A 12,599-nucleotide genomic window follows, 5' to 3' on the forward strand; every position below is an offset into this window, starting at 1 on the left:
TGTATGTATATATATGGATATATATATATATGTATGTATGTATGTATATATATGGATATATATATATATATGTATGTATGTATGTATATATATGGATATATATATATATGTATGTATGTATGTATATATATGGATATATATATATATGTATGTATATGTATGTATATATATGGATATATATATATATGTATGTATATGTATGTATATGTGTATGTATCTGTACCAATTTAGTGTTCAATTATTTTCTATTCGATTATCAGAATAGCAAAAAATTGGCCTAAATCGAAAATGAAAATGTTTTACCTTGAGCATTCCGTCATGCTGCTACTTAGATTCAGTTGCTGGAAAGAAAGATGGACAAAAAGTTAAAAGGTCAACACAGTTCAGTGTTTGGATAACTCACACATATAATATTGGGGATGTAAGGTTTTAACATTTATTAGACTGAAATCTGACTCCGGAGACACTTCAAGTGTCTTGTCTACCCTTACAGTTGGAGCATATTCAAAAGCTGAGGAAATGAGCCGAGCGATGAGAATAGTCCACATTGATAATTTATTTAGCCTAATCGAAGAGTTGAACAGATCTGGGTCTTTCTGCAATGACAATGTCAATCACAATCGTAGAGTAGACAAGGGGGGCTCCAGAGTTTCCGATTTTATAAAACATGGTGAGGAAGTGTACACGCCCCATGACCAAGCTGCTGGCGATTGGTCCACGCTGTTGCCGAAGCAGACTTCCCAGTTCTCCTTTGAAGAATGGGAGGCGGGGGTGATAGGTCATCGCCCTCTGCACAGAATGAGGCAAGACACACACTCCAACCCCCCTGGAGAGGTTATAAGTCATTATCATCTGGACAGAATGGAACAAAGAAAACGCATTCCAACGCCAAGTGCGGTTTACGTCACACTTCTGCCAGAGTTCGCACTCGAAGGCTGGAGTCCAACTTAGGACAAGTGTTTTTGAATATAAGTAAGATAAAACAGCGTATAAAATAGTATTTAACTTCAGGCGCACAAGCAGATGTATTATTTGACTTAGGGGAAACCTTGATCACTTCTCCCCTAGCTATAAACCAAGAAAAAAAAACGTTATTCCTTTAAATATATATTACAGAATCTATCTCTCGTTGAAAAGATATCCTATTGTTTCATGAGAAAAAGATTTAAGTTTGGCTTGGATGGTGTGAAGCACGCCAGCTTGGGTGGTTGGCGCGCAGCATCGTGGTGCGGAGGTTCAGGGTTTAAGTCCAGCTACCGCAGCTTCCCCGTATGGAGTTTGCATGTTCTCCCTGTGCCTGCGTGGGTGTCCTCCGGGCACTCCGTTTTTTTTCCCCACATTCCCAACAACATGCATGGCAGGTTAATTGGCCAGTCTAAATTGTCCCTAGGTGTATGTGAGTTTGTGCGTTTGTGTGTGCCCTGTGACTGGCTGGCAACCAGTTCAGGGGGTCCCCTGCCCGCTGCCTGGAGATAGCTGGGATGGGTTCCAGCACCCCCGCGACCCTACTGAGGATAAGCGGTGCAGATAATGAATGGATTGTGTGAAGCATGTGTGGCGGCAACCAGGTGAGGAGTACAAACATGTTTGTGTCGTACCTTCATGGTTTTGGGAATGTCCAACAAAAGCACATTAAAGTGAGATGTGGTCCCTTTCAAACTAGGAAGTTGCCAAATCACTGAACAGGAAGAAATTGAGGGGGGAATTATCACCATTTACTATGTAATTAACACTTTATACTAATATATCAATATATTCCATAACATGGCAAAAATACACGAAAATTATTATGTCAACAAATGATTGATATGATTTTATTAAATTCACTCTATGTGAAAAGTTTGCAGGGCATAGCTCGTAGCTCGCCTCTGTAGTATTTTCATTTGATTCACAGGTTTTTGTGAAGACTATTCCTTTACAACAGCTTCCAGTTGCTTCACTTTTTCACAGAGTTCGTTTCAAGTTAGCTTGTCATAAATGGCATGTTTCGCCTGGCAGTGCTTCTTGACATTACATTCTTTGAAAACAGCCACAGTCTCACGGCAAATTAGGCAGACGCTGTTATTTCAGATTTGGGTCACAAAATACTTCAATTTCCAGTTATCCTGAAAGCAGCGGTCCTCTCAGTCAACTTTCCTTTTTTTTGTTTACAATCATGTCAGAAATGAGGTTGGCTAAAATAAAAGCCAACGGAAAGGTGACCAAAGGGCTACTGCCAATATCTGGTGATTTTTAAAATTTCTATTGGTGTGCACATGTATTTTATTCTGCGGTCAACATTACTGATGGGCCACATATTATTCAATTTATGACAGAGGCCGCGAGCCCCCAAAAAATGTATCACATGCCGTAACTGTCCCTGTACTTTGGACATAACTCCCATAGCGTTTTGGTAGTGTGTCATCCAATGCGTAAGCTTCAGCCAACTTCTACCCTACAACGAACTCTTGCGGTGAATTATTACATACTGTCGATTTTGGAGGAAAACAGCTTATAGCAATTACAGTGGGCTCTTTAAAATTCTTCCCACTTTACTTTTCTGATCTGGAAACTTTTTTGGTACTGATGATTTGTGGAGCTATTCTCTCTGCTTTTATTCCATAAGAATATTCCAAATTCCTGTCGCTGAGTGGTAGACGCATTAGCGGTGAAAACTATCCAGGAAACTAATCTTTTGTTTACTCTACCAAGTCCACCAAAGCCATTGCCACTTTCACTCGCAGGAAATCGATGCAGGGTTTTAACTCGTTCTAAATTCCTCCAGCTAACGCTAAAGTTTTATTGCGCTTGCAGGTTCATGGAAAATTTCATAAAACAAACATGCTTTTCATGATGACTCCTTTATTTGTTTTGTATACAATGTAAAGAAAAACAAAAATGATACACAATGCAGAAAAACTGCTTGTTTACATGTTGATTATTTTTTAAGGATATTTTAAGCGATAGAAATATTCCTGGTTCACTTAACCCAGGGGTGTCGAACTCATTTAAAGTCATTTTTCTCTTGTGCTTCTCTTGGTGTTGTCTTGCAGGCCGGACGAAGATCTTTGATACCCACGACTCAAACAAACTTAGTGAAACCAGTGACGTCGAGGGTAACGCCCGTCGTAGTTGTACTCTCGAACTTGCTCATATTTTTCTCTCGTTCGTTCTTGTTGCTCTGAATTCAAAAGAGCAAAACAAACCTGAAATGAGTGAAATATAGTGACAATAGTACACATAATTGGATGAATTAATCATTTTGTTGTCAACTGTTGGATTTTCATTTTAGACACCCAGAAATTTTTTTCAATTAAAATTTTTCCAAATCTTCGCAATTTCAGCCTCTTAATAATTAATCTTCTGAGATTTTAATTGCCTTCCAGAATAGAAGACCGATGATCTGCATGTCAAATCAATTATTCATAAATATAATAAGTATACAAAAACAAGGTCAATGCTCTGAGACAGTTTCTTCCCCAGGGGCATCATCATCCTAAACGACCCTCTGGCATCTCTTCCAGCAGAATAAAAATGAGACTGAGGGGTAGCTGCGTACACTGTCAATAGTTGGTTTTCTGTCAAGCACATCTGTACAGGCAAAATTCTCAAACCACACATTTTATAGGAATAATCTCGCATCATCCTATTATGTAATAAGAGTAAAGCCATAGATCTCTTATTACCTGGTCAGTCAGCTGCGGTAATCTAATCAAAAAGATCAACCAATTATAAGACGGTGTCTTGTGTGGTACTTGAGTCTACAGGGGTAAACGTTTCACTCGGAGAAGAAAAGGGGGTTTCTGTAGCCAGTTTAGCCAGTCAGAGAATATCTCTACAAACCATTACATGCCCAGAATATTCTGTTTATTTATTCTATCATTTTTTTTGTAGAAAGCTCAAATTGCTCTCTCCGGCGCGGGTTCTTACTCATCTCGTCCCAACAACCTGCATGTTGATTCGAACATGCAGAGTATGAAAAAGCCTGTCTTCCTTTAAAGGCTATAGACGTCAAAGATCCATTTTTTACAGAGATTGCAATGATCGAATTTTATTTTTGCTTTCTTGAGTGTTTCAATCATTTACCGGTACGATCTTCTTCAGCGTAGTTTTCATACTCGTTGCGTTGCTCTTCATTGTATTTTCGGCGACGTTCTGCATTTACCCGATACAACCGCTGCTCAGCTGCAAACACATAAAAAAATGGATGTGACTGGATTTTAAAGTATGGACGATGCTCCTCCGTGCTGTCCTGCGACTCCTGATGGCCAGTGCACACCGTGATGAATATTCAAGAGGCCTCTGTTGCAATACTTGATTGACTTAGCAGCCCTGCCTAATGTTTTTGCGGCCATATCAGACCACTTTTGTTTCTATTGTATTTTACTCTATATAAAATAGCACAGTACTCTTCTCAAAATTTAAACCTACATCCAGTTTTACCACATTTAACTTTTTTTGGTAGCGTTCTGATCACAGAGACAAACAACACATTTGTGACGAATGAAATTGTTGATCTGTGACACGGTCTTTGCACAATGAGTATATCACAAGAGGAGGAAAATATTTGAAATACATTCAACAGCCAAAATAGTTTTTTCTGTGACCCAGAAAAACAAAAGGAAATATATGACAACTATTCAACTGCTGCCTGAGAAGGTGTGGAAAGAAACTTCAAAGGGTTTGAAAGAAGGTAAGTCATTCATTCAAAATGCCTCTAAAAATGTTTTTTAAAGGAACAGTGTGTAATATTTAGTGCCTTCTCGTGATACAAAAAAATTTTCTTCCAGTAAATAAAATGATTTAAATACTTTGCAAAAATACCTGAATGTTCTTACATCCATTATCTGCACTGCTTATCTTCAGTAGGGTCACAGGGGTCCTGAAGCCCATCCCAGCTATCTTCGGACGGTGGGCAGAGGACACCCTGAACTGGTGAACTGGTTGCCAGCCAGTCGCAGGGCACACAGAGACAGACAACTCACTGGCTCATTCACACCTAGGGACAATTTGGACCGCCTAATTAATCCGACATGCATGTTTTTGGTATGTGGGAGGAAACCGGAGTTGGTTCTCAATTTCCCTCGCCCGGACGTGGGTTACCGGGGCCCCCTTCTGGAGCCAGGCCTGGAGGTGGGGTCCGCTGGCGAGCGCCTGGTGGTCTTTATTCGCGGGGTCCGGTTGGGCACTGCCCGAAGAGACGACGTGAGACTCTCTTCCCATGGTCTCACCACCTGCACCGATGGGGCGCTGCTGACCTCGACCCGGCACGTTGTGAATCAGTGGGCGGAGTACTTGGAAGACCTCCTCAATCCCACCGACACGTCTCTGGGGAAGCAGAGCCGGAGGACTCTGGGTTGGACTCTCGCATCTCTGGGTTTGAAGTCACCGAGGTGGTCAAAAAGCTCCTCGGTGGCAGGGCTGCGGGGATCGATGAGATCCGCCCGGAGTTCATTAAGGCTCTGGATATTGTGGGCGTGTCATGGTTGACACGCCTTTGCAACATCGCTTAAACATTGAGGACAGTGCCTCTGGACTGGCAGACTGGGATGGTGGTTCCCCTCTTTAAGAAGGGGGACCGGAGAGTGTGTTCCAACTACAGGGGAATCACACTTCTCAGCCTCCCTGGTAAGGTCTATTCAGGGGTACTGGAGAGGAGGGTTCGCCAGGAGGTCGAATCTTGGATTCAGGAGGAACAGTGTGGTTTTCGTCCTGGCCGTGGAACACTGGACCAGCTCTACACACTCTGCAGGGTCCTTGATGGTGCAAGGGAGTTTGCCTGTCTATTGTGGGCGGAGTAAGAGAGCACAAAACATGTGTTTTGTGGACTTGGAGAAGGCATTCAACCGTGTTCCTCGGGAGGCCCTGTGGGGGTGCTCGGGAGTATGGGGTACCACACAGTCTTATCCGGGCTGTGCGGTCCCTGTATGCCCGGTGCCAAAGTCTGGTCCGCATTGCCGGCAGTAAGCCGGATTTGTTCCCAGTGAGGGTTGGACTCCGCCAGGGCTGCCCTTTGTCACCGATTCTGTTCATAACTTTTATGGACATAATTTCTAGGCGCAGCCTTGGTGGGGATGGAGTCCGGTTTGGGGGCCTCAGCATTGCGTCACTGCTTTTTGCAGATGACGTGGTGCTGTTGGCTTACTCAGGCCGTGATTTTCAGCTCTCGCTGGAGTGATTCACAGCCGAGTGTGAAGCGGATGAGGATCAGCACCTCTAAGTCCGAGACCATGGTACTCAGTCGAAAAAGGGTGGCATGCTCCCTCCGTGTTGGGGATGAGATCTTGCCCCAAGTGGAGGAGTTCAAGTATCTTGGGGTCCTGTTCACGAGTGAGGGTAGAATGGAACTGGAGATCGACAGACGGGTCGGTGCAGCGTCTGCCGTCATTCGGACCCTGTACCGGTCCGTCGTGGTGAAGAGGGAGCTGAGCCGAAAGGCAAAGCTCTCGATTTACTGGTCAATCTACGTTCCTACCCTCACGTATGGTCATGAACTTTGGGTTATGACCGAAAGAACACGATCGGATACAAGTGGCCGAAATGAGAGAAGCTCAGTCATCCGGGAGGGACTCTGTGTAGAGCCACTGCTCCTCCGCATTGAGAGGAGCCAGTTAAGGTGGCTCGGGCATCTGATAAGGATGCCTCCTGGACGCCTCCCTCGGGCATGTGTTCCGGCAGGAGGCCCCGAGGGCGACCCAGGACACGCTGGAGAGACTATGTCTCTCGGCTGGTTTGGGAATGCAACGGGATCCCGTCGGATGAGCTGGAGGAGGTGGCTGGGGATAGGGACGTCTGGGCTTCCCTTTTAAGGCTGCTGCTGCTGCTGCCGTGACCCCACCCCGCATAAGTGGAAGATAATGGATGGATGGATGGATGGATTATTTTTAGCATTCATTCTTTTGTATGTGTGTGTACTTTAAACAACTGAGAATTCCAACAGTATGCCATGCTTTGATTGACCAGTGTTACGATTAATAAAAATAATAAAAAGTGCAAAATGAAAATAAAAGAACATTTGCTAATTTCAGCATCCAAGCATCCATTTTGGAACTCGATATATTTTTTATGTCTAAGATTTTTCCCGTTTTTGTCCTTGGTGTACTCACCCAGTTTCTCATAGTATCTGACCGAACGGCGACTGCGTCGTTTGAAAAATGTGGAAGCGTCCGTCCCAGCCATGAAAACGGGTCGCTTAGCCTCTAAAAAAAAAGCCAAATTTAGTCGCAGGTACGAAAAAAATGATTCATGACAAATGTGTCACCTTCCACATCTGACGCTTTTTGGTCCTTGGCGCTTTCACAGACACCGGAAACTAAGACAGATAATATTTGACTCAGTATGCCATTTTTATCAATTTGTTTATACAGTTCCAAGAAAAAGTATTAGTCCCCTTCCTGATTTCTGTTTCCTTTTTTTTTGCGTATTTAGCAATCACAAATATTTCAAATCATCAAACCGATTTTAATAGGGACAACCCAAGGGAATACAAAATGCAGTTTTAAAATGTTGATTTCATTTATTAAGGCAAGGAAATATGCATGTATGTATGTATATATATATATATATATATATATATATATATATATATATATATATATATATATATATGTGTATATGTGTATATGTGTGCGTGTGCATATATGAATGTGTGTATATATGTATGTATGCATATATGACATATCTGTCATAGGTGTCAAAGACTCCTTGTATTATTTTGTAACTGCAGTGGTTTTGCCTGGGAACCATCCCATGGGTGCCTGTTTTGGCCAGTGTCTTTCTTATGGTGGAGTTATGAACACTGACCTAAACAGAGGCCAGCATAGTCTGCAGTTCCTTGGATGTTTTCCAAGGTTCTTTTGTAACCTCCTGGATGAGCCGTCGTCACACTTTGATTAATCTTAGTCAGGTGACCATTCCTGGAAGTGGTCACTCACGGACACACTCTGCCCCCCCAAATAAAAGTGGATGTAATAAAGAGGGCAGTCCAGGCAGCGGATATGCAAACATTCGTACAGTGTATGTGAGCGGACGCTAGCGTGGACTCTCCTGCTCGCCACAGCACAGTGTGTGTGTGTCGGTTTCCCACACAGCAAGCAGTTTCTCAGTATTGAGATGTTAACCCTTGGTGTCCAGGTTGCATTAGAATTTGCACTTTGCTGTGCATAGTGTCTGCGTGTGCGTACGCTGCGCAAATTTGCAACGCATCTCTTTGTTGTCATGCTTAGTATTCAGTCTCTTTTTCGAGAACCGGCTCTTTTAACTCATCTCACTACACGGCTCTTCAGAATGTTTTTGTTGCTTTAATCTATTACCAATCATGGAAAATGAAAAGCAAGAAAATGCTGGGGGAAAAATGAAACAAAAAAAGAACAGAAAAAAGAGAAAGAGAAAAGGAAAAAAACAAGAAAAATATGAAAAAGAGGAAAAAAAGAAGTAAAAACCCAGGGGGAAAACTAAAGATAAAAGATAAGGGAAAATAGATCACAAAAGAACAAAAGCAAAAGAAAGGATATTAAAAGCTAGAAAAAGGAAAAAAACAGAAAGAAAGAAAATTTAAAACATCTCAAGGAAAAAAAGAAAGAAAAGGAAGTAAAAAGCCACGAAAAATAAAAAAAAAATAAGGAAAAGGGAAGAAAGAGCCCACCCACAGACACGCTCTGCCTACCCAAAGAAAAGGGATTTAGTGGTGAGAGCAGTAACAAAAAGAGGAAAAAAAGACAAACTAAAGCAAATGTTGGGATAACAGAAACAAAATAATATAAGAAAAAAGTATAAAAGCATGTGAAAATAAGAAGAGGAAAAGGCAAGAGAAAGCTAAGAGAAATGAAAAAAAGAAGAAAAAAAGTTAATCATAAAAGGAGCAAGCAAGAAAGGAAAAAAGCCAGGAGAAAAAAACAAGGAAGAAAAAACAAATAAAAGAAAAACATAAAAAAAGCAGGGAAACCGACAGGTTTCGGGGTCCCTTTGTTCAGTACTGACAATGTAATAATCTGCACTCAATGAATGAATACGCTTCAGAAATTCTTTTACCAACTAAATTACAATAACGTTTATTTTTTTTTTATCCTAAGCAACTTGAAACTGTAATCCCTGCATGACACAACAAAATTAAAATGTAACAACATATAATCTGCCACTTCTTATTTCCTCCCTTCTAGGACAGAAACATGAACCTACTCCCTAAGAAATACTCACAGGCAAGGACAAGGAGGGTGGTAAGGCAAGAAAGAGCGAAGACTCGACTCGGAAACATCTTTGCAAACTGTCGCAAGGACCCCAAGATCCTTCGTTTAAATCAGAGGAGGAGGGTCGGATGAGGAGAGGGAAAAAGTGAGGGAGATGAGACTAAAATGAAAAAAGGGGCGGCAATGCTATTTTACAACATTTCATATACCGTTTTTCTGTAGCTTCTTTCATTTACAACAATAATATAAAATCGTTTGATTTAAGGCAGGGCTGTCAAATTCATTCTGGCCACGGGCTACACACAGAACAAACATTCTCTCGGGGGCTGGACTAGTAGATTAGAATGAAGGGGAGAAGGGGAGTTTGTGTGTGTGTGTGTGTGTGTGTGTGTGTGTGTGTGTGTGTGTGTGTGTGTGTGTGTGTGTGTGTGTGTGTGTGTGTGTGTGTGTGTGTGTGTGTGTGTGTGTGTGTGTGTGTGTGTGTGTGTGTGTGTGTGTGTGTGTGTGTGTGTGTGTGTGTGGTGAGAGAGAGGTGGGTGAGAGAGAGGTGAGAGACAAACAAAAGAAACTAAATATGAATAAAATTATGACTCAACACGTGGTAGGATTTCTCTCCTGGCTTTGATCTCCGGCAAAACTAACATAAAATGCGACAGAAACAAAATGAAAATAAATCCAAACAGCTTGCCAACATCATTTTTGCAGTTCCATGTATTCCGTTACTCCCCAAGCCTGCACAAAATTTAGTCATTTTATTCAAATTTAGTTTCTTTTGTCTTTTATTAGCATATTTGGTATTGGAGTAATCCAAAAGTAATTGAAAGTAATCCAGTTAAATTAACCCTACCCAACCCTGCATATATATATACTGTATATATATATACAGGGAGTGCAGAATTATTAGGCAAATGAGTATTTTGACCACATCATCCTCTTTATGCATGTTGTCTTACTCCAAGCTGTATAGGCTCGAAAGCCTACTACCAATTAAGCATATCAGGTGATATGCATCTCTGTAATGAGAAGGGGTGTGGTCTAATGACATCAACACCCTATATCACGTGTGCATAATTATTAGGCAACTTCCTTTCCTTTGGCAAAATGGGTCAGAAGAGGGACTTGACAGGCTCTGAAAAGTCAAAAATAGTGAGATATCTTGCAGAGGGATGCAGCACTCTTAAAATTGCCAAGCTTCTGAAGCGTGATCATCGAACAATCAAGCGTTACATTCAAAATAGTCAACAGGGTCGCAAAAAGCGTGTAGAAAAACCAAGGCGCAAAATAACTGCCCGTGAACTGAGAAAAGTCAAGCGTACAGCTGCCAAGATGCCACTTGCCACCAGTTTTGCCATATTTCAGAGCTGCAACATCACTGGAGTGCCCAAAAGCACAAGGTGTGCAATACTCAGAGACATGGCCAAGGTAAGAAAGGCTGAAAAACGACCACCACTGAACAAGACACACAAGCTGAAAAGTCAAGACTGGGCCAAGAAAAATCTCAAGACGGATTTTTCTAAGGTTTTATGGACTGATGAAATGAGAGTGAGTCTTGATGGGCCAGATGGATGGGCCCGTGGCTGGATCGGTAAAGGGCAGAGAGCTCCAGTCCGCCTCAGACGCCAGCAAGGTGGAGGTGGGGTACTGGTATGGGCTGGTATCATCAAAGATGAGCTTGTGGGGCCTTTTCGGGTTGAGGATGGACTCAAGCTCAACTCCCAGTCCTACTGCCAGTTTCTGGAAGACACCTTCTTCAAGCAGTGGTACAGGAAGAAGTCCGCATCCTTCAAGAAAAACATGATTTTCATGCAGGACAACGCTCCATCACACGCATCCAAGTACTCCACAGCATGGCTGGCAAGAAAGGGTCTAAAAGAAGAAAAACTAATGACATGGCCTCCTTGTTCACCTGATCTGAACCCCATAGAGAACCTGTGGTCCCTCATCAAATGTGAGATTTACAAGGAGGGAAAACAGTACACCTCTCTGAACAGTGTCTGGGAGGCTGTGGTTGCTGCTGCACGCAATGTTGATCGTGAACAGATCAAAGCACTGACAGAATCCATGGATGGCAGGCTTTTGAGTGTCCTTGCAAAGAAAGGTGGCTATATTGGTCACTGATTTGTTTTTGTTTTGTTTTTGAATGTCAGAAATGTATATTTGTGAATGTTGAGCTGTTATATTGGTTTCCCTGATGAAAATAAATAATTGAAATGGGTATACATTTGTTTTTTGTTAAGTTGCCTAATAATTATGCACAGTAATAGTCACCTGCACACACAGATATCCTCCTAAAATAGCTAAAACTAAAAAAGCCCCACTCCAACTTCCAAAATATTCAGCTTTGATATTAATGAGACTTTTGGGTTCATTAAGAACATGGTTGTTGTTCAATAATAAAATTAATCCTCAAAAATACAACTTGCCTAATAATTCTGCACTCCCTGTATATATATATATATATATATATATATATATACACACATCTCATCTCATTGCACCGCTTATCCTCAGTAGGGTCGCGAGGGTGCTGGAGCCCATCCCAGCAATCATCGGGCAGTGGGCAGGGCACACAACGACAGACAATTCGCTCGCTCATTCACACCTAGGGACAACTTGGACCGGCCAATCCACCTGAAATGCATGTCTTTGGAATATATATATATATATATATATATATATATATATATATATACGTATAAACATATATATACATATATATACATATTTACATATATACATATTTACATATATATATATATATATACATATAAACCTATATAGATAGATATATATATACACACACACACGCACATACAATCACATACAAGTATATACATATATAAATACATACACATACATACAGTAAAGTGAAGAATTCAGGTGGATTAACTGAAGATCTGTTTTATTTTAATACATCAATATACAGTGAAGAAAGTAAGTATTTGAACACCCTGCTATTTCTCCCACTTAGAAATCATGGAGGTGGTCTGAAATTTTCATCGTAGGTGCATGTCCATTGTGAGAGAGATAAACAAAAAATATAATCCAAAAATCAGAATGCATGATTTTTAACAATTTATTTGTGCAATACAGCTGCAAAAAAGTATTTGAACACCTGAGTACCATCTAGAAATCTGACCCTGAAAGACCTGTTAGTCCGCCCATTAGAAGCCCACCTGCACTCCATGTATCGTCCTGGGCCATGAGGTCGTTTGAGTAATGGGCCATGATTCCTTCTGCATTGTGCTGATGAAAGTCTTTGTTCAAATACTGGCGGCAGTGGCTCAGGAGGTAGAGCGCTCGTCTTGTGATCAAGGGATCCCAGTTCGAATCCCGGCTCGTCCGTGTTACATGTTGAAGTGTCCTAGGGTAAGACACTGAACCCTTAATACCCACAATAAGCAGGTTAGCGTCTTACATGGCTGCAATACAAGG

General features: G+C 41.6%; 2 protein-coding genes across 2 annotated transcripts in view; one reads left to right on the forward strand and one right to left on the reverse strand.

The window, feature by feature from the left end:
* Positions 1-3,302, forward strand: part of mcm10 (minichromosome maintenance 10 replication initiation factor) — a 38,150-nt gene extending 34,848 nt beyond the window's left edge. Inside the window, exon 18 of the mRNA XM_088348672.1 lies at positions 3,033-3,302. Coding sequence (XP_088204798.1) covers positions 3,033-3,051 — 19 coding nt within the window. The 3' untranslated portion in view covers positions 3,052-3,302. The remainder of the gene's footprint in view (positions 1-3,032) is intronic.
* Positions 2,831-9,486, reverse strand: ucmaa (upper zone of growth plate and cartilage matrix associated a). The gene is made up of 6 exons (XM_088348678.1): positions 9,374-9,486; positions 9,175-9,263; positions 7,241-7,291; positions 7,086-7,178; positions 4,066-4,164; positions 2,831-3,160 (listed from the first exon to the last, which is right to left on the reverse strand). Exons 1-6 carry the CDS (start codon positions 9,394-9,396, stop codon positions 3,072-3,074), a joined length of 444 nt encoding a protein of 147 aa, XP_088204804.1. The 5' UTR covers positions 9,397-9,486; the 3' UTR covers positions 2,831-3,071.
* Positions 9,487-12,599: the final 3,113 nt, after the last annotated feature.

The sequence above is a fragment of the Urocampus carinirostris genome, chromosome 11 (genome assembly GCF_059441175.1).
Source record: "Urocampus carinirostris isolate Australia breed hairy pipefish chromosome 11, RoL_Ucar_1.0, whole genome shotgun sequence".
Classification (NCBI taxonomy): Eukaryota; Metazoa; Chordata; class Actinopteri; order Syngnathiformes; family Syngnathidae; genus Urocampus; species Urocampus carinirostris.